This window comes from Musa acuminata, chromosome BXJ2-6 (genome assembly GCF_036884655.1).
Source record: "Musa acuminata AAA Group cultivar baxijiao chromosome BXJ2-6, Cavendish_Baxijiao_AAA, whole genome shotgun sequence".
Classification (NCBI taxonomy): domain Eukaryota; kingdom Viridiplantae; phylum Streptophyta; class Magnoliopsida; order Zingiberales; family Musaceae; genus Musa; species Musa acuminata.
The window spans coordinates 7,436,232-7,452,088 of record NC_088343.1 but is presented as its reverse complement, the minus strand read 5'-3'; the positions used below and the strand labels follow the sequence as shown (position 1 = coordinate 7,452,088).

General features: G+C 38.4%; 2 protein-coding genes across 5 annotated transcripts; both read left to right on the top strand.

Annotated features, from left to right (window-relative positions):
- The first annotated feature begins 55 nt into the window (after positions 1-55).
- Positions 56-4,182, top strand: LOC135582523 (F-box protein At2g32560-like). Of its 2 annotated transcripts, XM_065112041.1 has the most exons (6): positions 56-841; positions 953-1,448; positions 1,764-1,843; positions 2,157-2,335; positions 2,545-2,619; positions 3,669-4,182. In XM_065112041.1, the coding sequence occupies exons 2-6, from the start codon at positions 969-971 to the stop codon at positions 3,854-3,856; spliced, it is 1,002 nt and encodes a 333-aa protein (XP_064968113.1). In that variant the 5' UTR covers positions 56-841; positions 953-968; the 3' UTR covers positions 3,857-4,182. The 2 variants fall into 2 exon arrangements, with proteins under 2 accessions (XP_064968113.1, XP_009403834.2); XM_009405559.3 differs by having other exon boundaries at positions 58-1,448.
- A 512-nt stretch (positions 4,183-4,694) lies between these two features.
- Positions 4,695-15,857, top strand: LOC103987298 (protein THALLO). 3 transcript variants are annotated; one of them, XM_018827793.2, is made up of 18 exons: positions 4,695-4,849; positions 6,076-6,196; positions 6,286-6,324; positions 6,428-6,474; positions 6,715-6,817; positions 9,557-9,705; positions 9,797-9,952; positions 10,221-10,354; positions 12,246-12,330; positions 13,096-13,275; positions 13,445-13,585; positions 13,669-13,731; positions 13,828-13,952; positions 14,072-14,195; positions 14,893-15,155; positions 15,238-15,301; positions 15,388-15,456; positions 15,549-15,857. In XM_018827793.2, the coding sequence occupies exons 2-18, from the start codon at positions 6,085-6,087 to the stop codon at positions 15,678-15,680; spliced, it is 1,986 nt and encodes a 661-aa protein (XP_018683338.2). In that variant the 5' UTR covers positions 4,695-4,849; positions 6,076-6,084; the 3' UTR covers positions 15,681-15,857. The 3 variants fall into 3 exon arrangements, with proteins under 3 accessions (XP_018683338.2, XP_018683339.2, XP_018683337.2); XM_018827794.2 differs by having other exon boundaries at positions 10,218-10,354; positions 13,448-13,585; XM_018827792.2 differs by having other exon boundaries at positions 10,218-10,354.

Sequence of the window (15,857 nt, the reverse complement as noted above, 5' to 3'; positions counted from 1 at the left end):
ACCACAACAAGCTGTTGGTGGCTGCAGGAGAAGAGGCGATAATGGTGGGTTGTGAGGACGACGGGCGTGATGGTTGGTGGCTCGTCAAGGCTGTGATGCAACCTCCCCCGCCCAAGAAAAGTAAAAGATTACTAAACTCCCTCTCAGCCAATTATAGTTTATCCCTGGAGTCCTTTTAATCTCTCCTCCTCACCTCCCTCTCTTACCTCAACATTGTTTCCTGGGTTCTCCAAGGGAAGGGGAGAGAGAGAAAGACAGAGATTTGGGGGCGGGAGGTCTTTGATGAACCGAGGAGGGCTTGCCCCTGCCACTTCGTGTTCATCTCAATCTTCCTCTCCTCCAACCCTCTCTTCCGGATCTCCATTCTGCAGCTTGCTTTTTGAGCCCTTGTTGGGTCTGTGTCAGGTCTGCAGTTCTGGTGTTGGTTGCACCTAATCTCGCCCATTCCCCGACTGCGCACCCCTTGTCTTCTTCAATCTCTCGTCTCCTCATCAGTTCTCTTGTTCTCAGGCTCTGGCTCTGAGCTTTCTCTCTCTTGGATTTCCATTTTTGTTTCGTTAGAGGCTTGATTCGAGGAAAGGTGCTGCGAAAGTAGGAGGCTGGTGTCACCCTCCAAAATCATATCTTGTTGCTTGGGGTTGCCGACTGGAAGAACCCCAACTCGAGTGGGTTTCGTTGCGTCAGCACTACACACAGCATCAGGATCATTCCCGGTGCAGGAATTGCTATCGAACCATTGCTTTCGAAGCAACTTGGAATTTCATATTATTCTTCGATTTTCCCGTGGAGAACCCAATCAACCGCCTGAAAAATCTCTGCTTTGCTTCTTTTTTTCCTCTTGGTACAAATTTCTTCCTTGTATAATTCTTCCCCTCCGTCCAACCCCTCTTCGAGTCTCTTCCTCTGCGGTCCCTGCTGACGTCTTTCCTGGTTCATTCGTCTTGAGATTTAGTGTCGGATCGTCCACGATGTCTCCGAGGAACCGATTCGTCCACAGGGTGGAGAATGTAGAGGAGTCGGAGGAGATGTCGGTCTTGGATTTGCCGGAGTTGACCTTGGAGTGCATCCTCGGGAAGTTGTCGCCGACGGGATTGTCTAACATGGCAGCTGTTTGTAGCTCTCTGAGGGAGAGATGCAGGAGCGATCATCTCTGGGAGAAGCATATGAAAGAGAAATGGGGGAGATTGATAGGCCATGCGGCACGCAGAGAGTGGAAGCAGTACTTATCTTCGACAAAGGATTCTTCGCCTGCTGATATCACCAGCAGCAACAGAAGCAAGAAGTGGATTGGGGTGCTCTCTTGTGTCTGGCCTTTTTCTTGGCTCAAGTCTAGGATCGACGGCAGTTACAAGCTGAAGAGTCCATTGCCCGATGACTCTGTTATGTCTTGGTATCAGTCACTCGAGAGTGGCAAATTCTGGTTCCCATCTCAGATTTACAACCGTGAGGTATTGGTCAGAACAAATTCTTTGATACAAATGATCTCGATTTGCAAATTTCATACCTTTGATCATGGCTTGCTTCGTCATATAGTGTTTGTGAATGTCTGTCATTTATCATAACCTTTTCATAACCAAAGCTTATGATGTTTTTTGTGACATAACGATGGTTAAGTTGCTAGTACTAGGAAACAAGATTACTTATCATGCATCCTGCCGTGCACTCATTACTTGGGTGTCTTATGCGAAGATTTTGGTGCTTGATTATTTGTAGTTTTTTTTCTTGAAGCTTAGTTTACTAAGAGTTATAATGCTTCTTTGCAGCATGGGCATGTGGGGTTTATGTTATCGTGCTATGATGCGGAAGTTAGGTATGATAGCCACACGGATACTTTTCATGCAAGGTATGAATAAATGAGCCTCAAATGTATGCTTAGAATGTTCTCCTTTGTATAAATTGTACTGTGTTAACAGACTACGGTAGTAATTTCCTGTGAAAATCACATAGTGCATGCTTCAAATTAAGTGTTGAAATTGGAAGTATTAGCAGGAGCTGAACATCGACATTTTTTGTTCTTTTAGGTTTCTCAAAAAGGAAATTATGCAGTCTAGATTACGTGCATGACTGGAGTGTGTATTAGTTTACTGTCCCGGCTTGATACGTCGTGATGCTTATATATGCATACTTAGCTTGCTATCTATTGACCTGACTTGTAGGTACCCACCACATGGACGACGAGCTATAGTCATAGAGGAGGGCGTGCAATGGGATAGACTAAGAGCACCCCCGATCAGTACTCCTGCTCATGAACTTCATATCTCAGACTGCTTGAGTGATTTACGCCCTGGTGATCATATTGAGATTCAGTGGAGAAGAAACAAGGAGTTTCCGTATGGTGGGTGCTTTAACCATTGCTTTTCCCCTCCAGTGACTGCTAAACATGTATTATCCTTTTCTGTTGATGACAATGAACTATTGTGGTGAACTAAATTTCTTATACCGTCTGCAATTAAATACAGAAGATCAAATCTTTTGTTGTTATCAAGTGCAGTAGAAAATTTGAGGTAAGAAAAGCAGAAAATAAACAATTCTTATGTCTTGCAGGCTGGTGGTACGGAGTAATAGGTCACTTGGAATCTTGCGATGGAAGTGAGCATTTCTGCCATTGTCATCTTAGTGGTAAGCTCATTTTGTCGTTGAGTCAAGAGAGATCTTAAGCTTCTTAGAATTAAGTGATAACAGCTATGGCTGCCAACGAATTATTTCAGCATCACAGAACAGTAGATCCATCATTGTCTCTCCCAGAATATACAATCAACAGTTGGTTAATCAACTAATCTTGAAAGTTGCATACGTTGGTTTGCAAGTTTCTATTCTAATGAAAATTTTGATCTTTAAATTTGCTTTTCAAACATGGTGGAATACATTCTTTTCTTTCGAAAGAAAGCACACAAACAAATATAGATTTACACATTCATATCCAATCTCAGAATTCACTAACACACTTCACACTCATGCTGTGTAGAATTTTCAGCCAACAACTATGGGACAACTGATGGCGATTCTTATCAGTTTTGCACAAATCTTAACATCTCACTTTAGAAGTTTTCACTAAAACACCTTAGCATGATTAACAAATTATGGATCTTAATGTTGCAGTTCTTTCTCCCTTTGATTAGGCTGGTTTGAGATTCTTTTAGCTGAACATCCATATTCAGTTTCTTATAACATTCTCTTCCAATAAATACAATGTCAAAATATGTATATGTTAGAAGCATCTTGCGACTGCCTGATATCTCTGAGTCTTAATATACGTTAATATGTTAGACTGTCTTTTCTGTTTCATTAATATAATGTGAATATGTTAAAAACTCTGACAACCAAAATGCTTTATCCATAGCCATGCTCTAAAACTATTGGTGTTTGGTATCAACAATGTCAAAAGAAAACTCTGTAACTGAGAAATAAAAATTGTAACACTTCTATGGGTTAATTTCAGTATTGTCTACCTCATCTAACCGTTGAGTTCGTAAATACCCTCACTCGTCAAACTATAACACAAAGAACTTTATGAATTGAACAAAAAGCTAAGCCACCATTTCATGGGTGGACTTGGTGCCGTGAACAAAATTCTTGCATCTCTATTAGTTCTTCTTGAGTTTCTAATGGTTGTGATTTTGCTTAAAATCTTCTAACGGTAAAGTTTAATAATTTGTTATGACTTTCAGATACTGTTGTCTTGGAATTCAACCAGTACACGCCTGGCTCAAGGTGGAGACGCTCATTGATTAATCGGAAGGATCACAGGGAAGAAGGTAGCGAAACAGATGGATTTTATGGGGGAATCAGAAAACTCCAGAGCAAGGATGAAATCTCTAAGTGGAGACAGCTTTGGCCAACAGATATTTTGGAATAGAGTTTATTCCTAGTCCATCTGTGCCCACTCCTTGATCCCTAAAACATAATCAAGGACATTAACCCTTTCTGCTACAGGCCTCTCAGCTGCTTGGAACTCGTTGTGTCAAAAATTATTACCTGCACTGTCTATGGGTGGTGCATGTGGCTCGGAATCAGAAGACATGAACTCGGAGGCATGTAGCTGAAAAATGATGCGATGCAGTACACATCATGATCTTTTTTATTTGGCTGTTGGCAAAGCAGAGCTAATTCATGGCTCAGCAGATTACATAATGTAATGTTGAACACACGCAGCTCAATGTAAATTACATTTTGAACTTCTCACTTTTGGTGTTACATAGCAGCATATCTGTAGCTGTCGCAACCAAAATTCTTTTGGACTACCGATCAAAATGCCAATTTTTGCTCAACTGTGTAGTGTTGGGGTCTCAGATTTCATGCAACGCTTGGATACCAGCAAGTTTTTCTGGTTCAATGTTGGTTCCATGGAGTCCTAAATAACACATCCACCTGCCTTATGCTGATGCTGGTTGCCATGCAGAAGTATGCTCTTTCATATATGCTTTGTACGCTATCAAATATTTTCTTGGCTGAGATCTTCTTGGATGTAAATACTTACAAGTTCTGGTTTAAGCATAAATATGAATTTGGGCATATGTTTGTTGATTCATTATGTAGCATGACCACCTTCAGGAAGAGGAGGACCCAAGTGAGAATTTGGGCATATGTTTTTACTGGGCCTGGGCCTGGGCCTGGGCCTGGGCCTGGGCCTGGGCCTGGGCGGCCATGCACGGCACACCTGAGTTGAACACTGGCTGGATTTAACCAGGAAGTTGTTTAATACCAAACCGAAAACCCTCCGCAGCGCCTCTTCTCCCTCGTGCTGGAAACCCTATAGGCATCCCCGACTCTCCAACCGTGGTACGGTGCAAGTCGGCCGGCGACCTGAACGATTCTCCCAGCGGCGAGTGCAGCGCGGCGCGTTCCCCCGGTACCTCCTCTCTCCCTCTCCCCCTCTCTCCGGCGGCTGCTACCGCCGCCCCCCCCTCCTCCCTCTCCTCGCTCTCAACGCCCTTTCCCTCTTTCTACTCGCTGGCTTTCTCTATCCCTCTCCCCCGTGATAGGAGTCCGCACCCCTTCCCCCGGTGATAGGGAGGCTGATAGCAGGATTCGGGGTAGCCCTCTCTCTCTTTCTCTCTCTCTCTCTCTCTCTCTCTCTCTCAGCAGTCTTTTCTCCCTCTCCTCTGCCTCTGCTTTTCATGGCATCATGGCTGCCTCTCCCTTTCTTTTGACGGCCCTCTCGGACTTACTGTTAACCGCCTCTCTAGCCCCTCAGCCTACATCCTTGCCTTCGCCTGCTATCGGCCTCCCTTCCCTGCCCTCCCCTATTCTCAGCCGATCTGCTCCTATCCTCAGTCCCCTCCCTTGCAAAATTGTGTTAATTGTTTGTTTATAATTGGTAATTGCTTGCGAATAATAGTTTATGAACTGTGTTAATTACTGTATTTATGACTGCTAGAATTTTGCATTGTTAATCTTGATGTTAATCTTCTTTTGTTTTGTTATTTTGTTGTTAGATTAGGACAGTTTACTACTTTAATGTTTTTTATTTTTTGTAGATGGTTAGATGAAAGTAATTCGTTGTTTTAGTGGTGATAATTTGAATTTTGAAATGATATGGAATTCATATTATGTCTAATTTTATTTTATCGATTTTTATTTTTATTTTTTATAATTTTTATATTGGTGAACACCTCGCCTCGGTCAGGCGAGTGCTTTTGGTGTTTTGGAACCTTGATGCCTTTTACCGCTTAGCGCCTTTGACAACACTACCAAGCAGCACTCCTGCTCCTCATCTTTTTCCTTGATCTCCTCCTCTGCTGTCGCCACCTCCTCTTCTTCTCCTTCTCCATCCTTCTCTTTCTCTTTCTCTTCATCTCTTCCTCTCCTTCTCCCCCCTTTTGTTACTGTAGCATGTACAGATTTACTCTGTCAGTAAGCCGATATAGATCTAACCTGTACTGGCCTTGCCATAGACCGCATGGGGCTGGTACCCATGCTTTAGAATCATCTTTGCATATCGCTTTAGTACATCTTTGAAACCACATTTTATCTTGAAGTTTATTGTTGAGTATTGAAGTGAGGATGAATAAGAAGTCATCGAACACTCAAGTTTGTTTGATTCATTTAAATTCTGAATCATGGTTTTTTGCTCAGGCATTTTGAATGATGGGAAAAGGAACCAAGAGTCCAAGGAAAACTGTGAGAAGCTCAGCCAAGAACCATTCTACAAACGATGCTTTTAGAGAGGATGACATCGATGATGAAATTGACGCTTGTACAAAACAGATACTTGGCCCTACACACTCTCTCTTTTTACCCATCTCCTATGATGTCTTTAATAATCTCAATAATTCAAACGTGCAGTTCATAAGCAGCGGGATGTTGTGCCTCTCGATGTTAATGGTGAGATTGGGGATGATTGCGGTGACTTGTTTCCAACAAAAAATATTTTTGGATTCTATAGTTTCTAGTGTTGTAAATTTCATTTTGCATATGTATATGACAGGTGAATCTGAGGATGAAGATTTGATTGAGCCTGTTTTTGACTTTGAGGTGAGAAATGCATTTTGGAAGTCATAATGCTGATTTTCTTGCAAGTCATAATGCTCGTTTAACATTGAGGGCCCAGTTTTTAGAACTTCAGATTTACATACAGTAACATTTCTTCTTAACAAGTGTGTCAACTTTTGTTAGTATTAATAATTATGTTAATCTGGTTTTATTTTATCTATTTCTTATGGTTGATTTAAGACCATACTTTCTTCTGGTACTTATTCTTTCAGTGGTGTATAGGGTATTGATGAGGATGATAGTGATAATTCCAGAAGTGATGATGATGGTGAGGAGTCTGATGGAATTAATGATAACATCAAAGACAAGGGCTTTGCTGCAAAAAGTAAGTGTGATTTTCTTCTTCAAAAAAAGAAGCCTTATTCTATATACAAAACTTACATATTCTTTTAGGCATAGATTTAAAACTCTAATTTTGACTTAGTTATATGCTTAGTATAGGGATTGTATACATGGACTGGTTTTGTTTTGAGATGAAACATCTATTCTTTGCTGTAGATCACTGTGATTTTTTATAATCTTATTTTTTTCTTGCTTTACTGCTGAAGAAAGATAATTTGTGCTTTAGTGATGCAGGGCATAATGTTGAGATTATTACTAGTGATGGGAAATATTCTATAGAGCTAAGATGGCATTGAAAATGTGTTTAAAGACAATTTGATATTCATGGTTTCCATTTTAAAAGAATTTTGGATCTCATACCATGATACCAGTACAACTATATCCCATTCTGTGGTGTGCAGACATGCCCTTACAGAAAATGCTGCCTGGCGCTAGTTGGCTTGGAACCAGATGACAGCTTTGACTATACGATTCTCAAAGTTATTGACATGGGTCACGTGGACAAAAATTTAAATTAAGCACTTGCTGGCAACAGTGTTAGCTGTTTCATGATGGAGGAACATGAAAAAAAAGGTAAAATACTGATTAAACTAAGTGACTGGTGGAGGAACTGCCAAATGAAGCCAAACTCATGTGCATGTTCATTGGGGCAAGGGGACACACAAAGAGCATTTTGATTTATAGGAAAAAGATAGTTGTAATACATTTAGTACACATGTTCTAAAAATCAGAGAATGTGCAATGTTATAAGAGGGGCTGATCAGAAGGCTTAGAAACCAAAAGATAAAGTCAACTTCTCACTTTGTGTCATATGTACAGAAATTGTTTTTGAAGTGATCTAGCTTTGAATGGGAGACATGTTGGATTTGTATCTAACATGATTCATAGTGGTGAGTGTGAAATTTTTTTGACCAGTATCAAACATGATGTGGCACATTTGGGTGGGGGCTATTGTGCCATTAATGAAATATTGACACATCCTTTCCTCTAGACAATTTTTCCAAGGATAGCACTGTGCACAACATGTACCATGCTATTGGTATGCTAACATGACAATCAAAGCTATTTATCTATAGGAAGGCAATTGATTTAGGTAAATATTTTGGATGTATTTAAAAACTTGTATTACATGTGGACCACTGAACCTGCATTATGTGTTCAATATGTATTAAGAAATTCAGTGAGGCTTAAAAAACTGTCTTGACGCTAGTAACTAACGATAGTAATGGGCATAAGATTTATTTGATGAAGATGAGGATCATGCAATTTTGGAGGAGCAGATAAGTTCATATATGATTTGGTGAATGGTGTTATATAAGACTATGATGCTTGGCCTCGTGTTATTGCTGCTGAATTAAAAAGAAATATAAATGATAAGTCAATTTATTCATGCCTGTATATCTCAGCAGCATATAGTTCCACACCACATAGACTAGATCATATAAGTTGAGTGATAACTTTTCCTCTGTAAGAGCTTTCAGCACCTTCTATTCTAGCTGGTGTCTGGTGCAGCTTGTAATGTTGGTGAGTGATGCGCTGACATTATATGATACATATGTTGCCAATAGCAAATAAGGGGAGAAGCTTAAATCTTGACATAATTGCATGCCTCACAGGTACCAGTGACAATACCTTGTGAGGGAAAATGTCCAAGACCTAATCAGTAACTCCCTTCAAAAAGGTGCACATGTTGCCTTTGAGGTGGTTTCGTCCAGGATTTGTTCTTTGGGTGACTTCTCATCCTTGATCAGTCAATTGATGCTGTCAGATGCTAATCATGTGTCTGATTCTCTCTTGTGGTGCAGCATTGACAGACAACAAGAGAAAAGGGGGTTAAAATATAGGAAAGTTGGGGAATTTACTTTCAAATAACTAAAAGGGTTTAATTTCAGTCTGATATGTTCATGTGGATTGACACGGCGGAGCTGGCCTGAATTTGATAAAAACAAGCAGGCATGAGAAGAAAATTTGTTCCATATTGATACAGGTGGTTTCATCACCACCCCTTTCATTAGGAAACAAGTGCTGTCCAATTGCCTGAAACAAGATTTATAATTTGTATGCAGGGTTAGTATCGTTGTAAACCTAAGAAGGCCTCAGTTAAGCTTCTTGAAAGGTGACTGAAAACTCTTATTGAATATATTGTTGTCTTGGAGGTATTTTATGCTACACTAAACTCACCATTTGATAATTAATAGATGTTCTAATTTGTAAGGGAAGGTCATAGTTAAAGTTCATTTAGTTGTGTTATTTTGGCCTTGTTTTGACACATATTGATAACAAATGAAAGTGGCTTGACTCAATCTGAACACTAACTTCACTGCCCAATTGGAGATTCTAGAGAATAATTTTGGGATTAACATTTGGGGTGTTGCAACTGAAGAGGAGCTATGGATGAGTGTGCAGCAAAGCACCAATAGTAGTTGAAAGACCAAGCAGGTTGATTTAGAGCTTCAAGTTGCCATGGATGGTTAATAGTTGTGTTACTCAGCACCCATGATAATTAGACTACTTTCTTTATATTATTTCTATTGCAGTCAATAAATCATAACCATCATTCTTTTTTAGTAGTATTGTGATGCTTAATACGAAGATATTTGTTTCCATTGAAAGAACTATGTGCTTAAGGATATAGTTTTTGAGGCCTACTACCCTTTTGTATATGTTATTTAATGTTTACATTGACGACTAAGTTATGTTCATTTCATTTTATCCTATTCAGTTGCAAGACAGGCAAAGTATCTTCGACAGAAATTCGGAGGAGATGATGATGAGATGGATGATCATGAAGAAGAGGAAGAAGAAGAAAGAAAGGCTATATGGGGTAGAAGGAAGAGTTTGTATTACAATGCTGACAATGTTGACTATGAGGTAGTGAATCTTGTCCGTTGTTTCATATTTCTTCCAAGTAAGAAGCTTGCAGGATTTCTGATGGCTTAATCCATTTATATGATATGGCAAGCTCCAATCAAGTGATGAAGACCTTCCCATGGAGGAGGAGGCTGAGGTACTGAAGATCCAGAGAGAGAAGGCAAAAACCCTTTCAATGGAAGACTTTGGCCTCGAAAATAATGAACAAGATGAAAGTGATTCTGATAGGCAGAATGACATGCATCAGGTACTGATTCTACATCTTTTGCTTTGTAAATCATTCCTTTCTACATATAGAAACTTAAATGCCTAGTATTTGGAAGTATTGACTAGATTGATGATTACTAACATCAAGTAGTTAATCTGTTTAATCAGACAAATTTCTATTATACAGTAATTGCCCACAGAGTACAACAATTTAGAGTGAATATTTCAAAATGCTAAATTTGGGTAGGTTTTTTTTCCTAATTTTTATATTCAAATGTATCTTATAAAAGCAATGCTTCACTTAGCAGGATGCTTTAGTTGGGAAGACAGCCATGGGAAGAAGATCTGCTGTAGATGATGACAATTCGTATCAAAATTATGAGGAAATTAAGAAAGATTTTACTGATTTGTCAAAGGAAGAGCAGATGGATGTTGTATATAGGTACTCGCTCGTCCTAACTTTGCATCTAAACTTGTGAATCTTCTCTAATTGGCTCTTGGAAAATTTGAAAATCATTGCCGTTTGCATGAAACAATGATCAATCGTGTATACAACTCTTCAATATGGTTTATGTACTTCTAGAGCACATATGATGATGCATGTTACTGATTCATGGCTAATATTTTATCAGAAAAATAGAGTATGGCTCTTCAGTTTCATTATAGTTTAGTGACAGTGCTGCCATCATGCTAATTTACATTTCAAGACAATGTCCTTAAAATGATTCTCGTTTGACCAAAAGAAGCAACATTTATTGCAGCTAGGGCTGCGCTAAAGAGAAGGAAGAGGTGATATAAGAGGACAAAAAATGAGATTGTATTTCTTCAAAATAAAATAGAAAAACTATGTTTATAATTGTGAATCCATGTAGATGATAGAGGTTTAATTCCGGATATTGGGCTTCAACGTATCAAGATTGAGTTCATATCACAAGGATTAAAATTTTGGTTCAATATTCATATTTGTTGGTGGCCAGATCAGTGTGACATTGGTACCATACAGTGTACCTAGTGTTGGTATGTGTTGCTGATCGGTAAATATCTGACCAGCAGAGAGAGAGAGAGAGAGAAGAGGTGGTTGTAGAGGAGGAGAAGAAGAGTCGGCAAGGAGAGAGAGAGAGAGAGAAAAAAAAGACAACACAAGTATTTCTCATTGTCAACAACTTTTAAAAATGTTAGAATATAAAAATGGGACCATCAATGGTACAACTTGGTGCCGGTCAGATTACCATCCTGTGTGCCTGATATAGTTAACCTATTAGGTGATAAGTTTAGCTTCAGATTTGACTTATTAAATTGCTCAGTTTGAGTACCAGTCAGCATCGGACCTTTGAATCCCAGTCGACATTGATAACTATTATCATTCATTGATAACTATTATCAAAATTTTAAACCAAGTCATGTTCTAAAATTAAAAAGGTGAAAAGACTTCTGATTCTACTTTTTGGATCAAAAGCATACACCCTTTAGCTAAATTGTCTGTTAAATTGAAAATGTGATTGTAAGTTTTGATGAGGGTCATGTTAGGTCGGATTAGAATTGATTTAGGTTCATTATTATCAAATCAATTTTTTTTTAATTTCTTAATATAACTTTAGTGTAATTAAATGAAAATTTATGGTTATTGGATAATTGATATGTGCATAAGTTCCCGTCTTATAGCTAGTTGCACTTGACTTGATCTTAGGGCCAAGTTTGGTTGCAATAAGACAAGTTCGGTGATAATCTGGTATTGGAAGCATGCTTGACATTGTATTCCTTTTTTTATGTGTGTGCATGCAAATAATTCAAGACAAAACAGCTCTCAATTGGATGCACATGTTTCAAGTGAATGTAGTGTCCGCTAGACTACTATGGTGATATTGTGATAATATCTTTTTGTGTTGGATTGTTTCCTCTCATTATTATGTGTAGTTTAGTAAATATGCGTCAACCTGCATTGGTAAGAGCTTTATACCGTGGGCCTATCCTTTCAGACTAAAAGTACATTGTTGGGTGTACAGTAGTGCTGCTTAAACAGTTATTTGGCACCATGTGCAAGCTGCATTTTCTTTATTTTCTTGCAAGTAGCAGAATAACATTTTGTTTGCCACCTTATTCAACTGTAGCTTTTGAGGAGAGAAAAGAGGGGATCTATGGAACCAGATTATCTACAGCTATAAGAAATATAAAATTTTAATTTGCACTTCAGCCACAGAATTTGTTACAGTTAATAGTGTTGCAGGCTTATTGGTAGATACATGCTGTTGCTTATACTGCTGTTTATGAGCATAATATTGTGATATTATATATATTTTTCTATATGTTTTAAGTTCCATAATTTCTTTTTGCAGTTCTGCTCCTGAATTAGTCGGCTTGCTTGCAGAATTAAATGATGCTCTAGACCAAGTTCGAGAAGTAAAACCAATTGTACACAAGGTGAGCACTTAATCAGCATGATCAGAGAGATCATTCTTTTGCGGACAACTTTCAAGTGTATCGTTGACGCTGACCACTAATAAGAACAGCTATGTTAACAGTGACCATTGTTTGATGCCTTGACCAGATCAAGTGGTCAAATGCACTATGTTACTGGAACCTTGCTAATTTCAAAACTGAACCATGCTACCGCTCCTCCTAGTAGCTTCCTCTCCTTTCTCCGATGGCTAGATTTATTTATCTCTTTGAGTGCAGATGATAATATTCAAACTAGGGTTTTTTAACATCTTACTAAACTGACATGAGCTGATCCCACTGAAAGTTGCTACAGTTCAGCAATGCATTTTGTACCATTCAACTGTGCCCTTAACCTCTTGCCATTGTTCATGATCAGGTTTCTGACTTAGTTTTCCTACAATCATTGTTATGGTGGTGCTGGGATTTCTTTAAAGAATTGGTGGTTATTCTTGCACAATCAGTGATTATTCTTCAAGACATTAGCAGGGAGCATGATATAAGCATAGTAGGATGCAGTACAATGATCTTTGTGTCATATAATGGATTGATCAAGCTTCTTCTTACTTTCTTCTGGATGAAATTTAATCTTATATATCTTGTGGCTCCTTTTTAAAATCTTTAAATGATTTAAGGTTTCAGTTTCATTTGTCTTGTTTTTGTTACTAAGGACTTTATGACTTGTATTTCCTTCGACAAAACTAGACCTGTTCTATGATTGTTCGACTATGGTGAATGTCTCTTTTACAGGTTGGAGAAACAACTGAGAGAGGTAGGGTAGGAATGCACTTTTTGGAGGTGAAACAAGTTTTGTTGTTGACTTATTGCCAGTCGATAAGTTTTTATCTTCTTCTCAAGTCGGAGGGACATCCTGTTCGAGATCATCCAGTAATAGCTCGACTAGTGGAGATCAAGAACTTGTTGGAAAAGGTCTGTTTCTACCTTGGCAAAATATGGACAAATGAACCACTTCTCTTTTTTTAGCTTTTACCCCTCTTCTTCTTGCTATTTATTTTTTCTTCCTTCTCTGATTTTTTTCTTGTTCTAGGTTGCCTCTTTAAATAATTTATGTATTTACTTGTGATACCTGTCTTTTTAGCAGATGAAGCAGATTGATGTGAATCTTCATCCACAGCTTGAGGATATGGCAATAAATAGCTTGAAAAATGTGCTGACAAGAGGAAATGTTCCACTTGAAGTCAAACCTGTCACAACAGGCCAACAACCAAAACCTATTAAAGTACCATTATATTTATCAAAACAACACATCTATCTTTTGTTATGCAATATTCAATTAATCACTCATTATAAATAATTATACAGGACTTTGAAAAAAGCAAATCATCACAGGATGCTCATAATGCAAGTGCCAGTCAGAAAAAAGAGGTTCTTCTGAACGACTTTTACATGCTTAAAATCTGATAGTTGTCATCTAGGTATTGCATTTTGATAGTGTACTAACAGTGTTAAATGATGAACCAGGATGTTCAAATGGGCCTACAAAGCTTGGAAATGCTGAAAGTGAGAGAAAACCTAGAAGCAAAGTTGAAGAAGAAAGGCATTTACAATTTAACAAAACCAAAGGATGTTCGGAAGGCAGTTAATGGGTATTTCTGTGTGGCTTTGTTTCACTATTCAAGCATCAAAAGGCTTGCTTTTCTAAATTGGTTAGATTGGATCTACCTTACATTTTGGTTAATCTGAAGAACCTTTAAACTTTTAACAGACAGCTTGAGACATTGGATGATTTTGATGATGAAATTAAACACACAGCAGTCAAGAATTTTGAAAGTTTGTCGGAGTCACGAAAACTGTCTCAGCTTGTTGGAACTAAAGCAAACAAGTCCAAGGTATGCCTGTCTTAGATCACAACTGGAACATCTTCAAAATCATTATTGATCTGTCCAACCTGTTCTGCATACTGATATCTGATATGTTGAGTGACAGATTTTGCTGAGTTTTACGTGCAACATTACTCAACAAAGATACAGTTGTGTAGTGTAGAATTTGCTTTCATATTTTCCCAGTTCTTGTGGTTCATTATCTAGAAACGTTGTTGATTGTTTATTCATGTATCAAAGGCATGGCATGGCTAGGGCTTGTGCAAACCACATAGATACATGCACATTGTAGGCACTACCATGAAGGGATTCATGTTCTGATAAGGTTTACAACTATCATAATATCATATGCTTCATAACTATCCTAATGGATAATGGGTTTATGGAAACATTTATTTGTAGTAGTGCAGTTTCCAAACTAATTTCCAATGCAAAAAAATCACAAATGTATTAAAAAAAGATATAGTATTGTGCAAAAATCAGTTAGTAATTACATATGTAGCAGTACTAGCTTAGATATATATGTTCTGCTTTCGATACGATAAGTTTGTCGGTATTGCATACTCTTATTACTCATTCGTTTCTTGTGGTCCTTAATATTTTATTTGTGGAATCATTACTTGTTGCTACCTGTGAGTTTCGTTCTTCATGGAAAGCACTTGGGATCATTATTAGTAACATAATTTTGAACTTATTGTTTACGTAGATCGTATCCGGTGACGATGACTTGCCAAAAAGAGATGACATTGGTGAAAGGCGGCGAAGACATGAACTACGAGTTCTTGCAAGGGCAGGGGCTGTAGATGACAGTGATCTGATGGAAGATGAAGATGGAGGTCTTGGAAGCAGGTCCATGGATGTCAAGGATCAAGATATTGCTGAAACAGGAGAATCGGAAGATGAATTCTATAAAGAGGTGAAAAGGCAAAGGGTTGAAAAGCTCAGGGCTAAATCAGAAAAATATTCAGGGTAAGCAAGAAATGGGCTTCTCATTACAGTGTTTATGAATTGGCTGACGAATATCTCGTTTGAGCCCTCTGATATGTTACAGAACCCTATCTGTTCCATCTTTTGTGGAAGCTGAAACTGATGGTAAGAGGCAGATCACATATCAGGTCAGTTCTACCCGCTCTTATAGAAACATGGATTTTATGTGGGATAATTTAACATCTTTATGACTTACAATCAATCTGTGGACCAGATGGAAAAGAATAGAGGACTAACTCGCCCCCGAAAGAAGCTTCTAAAAAATCCACGAAAGAAATACAGGGTAATCTTTCTCCGGTTTGAGATGATTGATCTATCCAATTAGGATGAAAGTTATATCGAAGTTTAGACTAAATGCTATGTTTGCTGTTGCAGCATAAACACCAAAAGCAACTTATACGGCGAAAAGGCCAAGTACGTGACATCAGAAAGCCAACTGGCCCATACGGTGGAGAAGCCACTGGAATCAACACCAGTGTTAGCCGTAGCATTAGGTTCAAAAGTTGAGAGCAATGAGATATGGATCTTATTTATTGGATTTTGTCGGGGAAATTTTACTGATGATTTTGTCTTTTTGTCATCACTCGGGAGCTCTTCTTAGTGAGGCTTCTGAATGGTTTATTTCACACATTATACATTGCTGTCTTCTCCAGATATAGTTGAAAGCATTCATTCATAACCAAA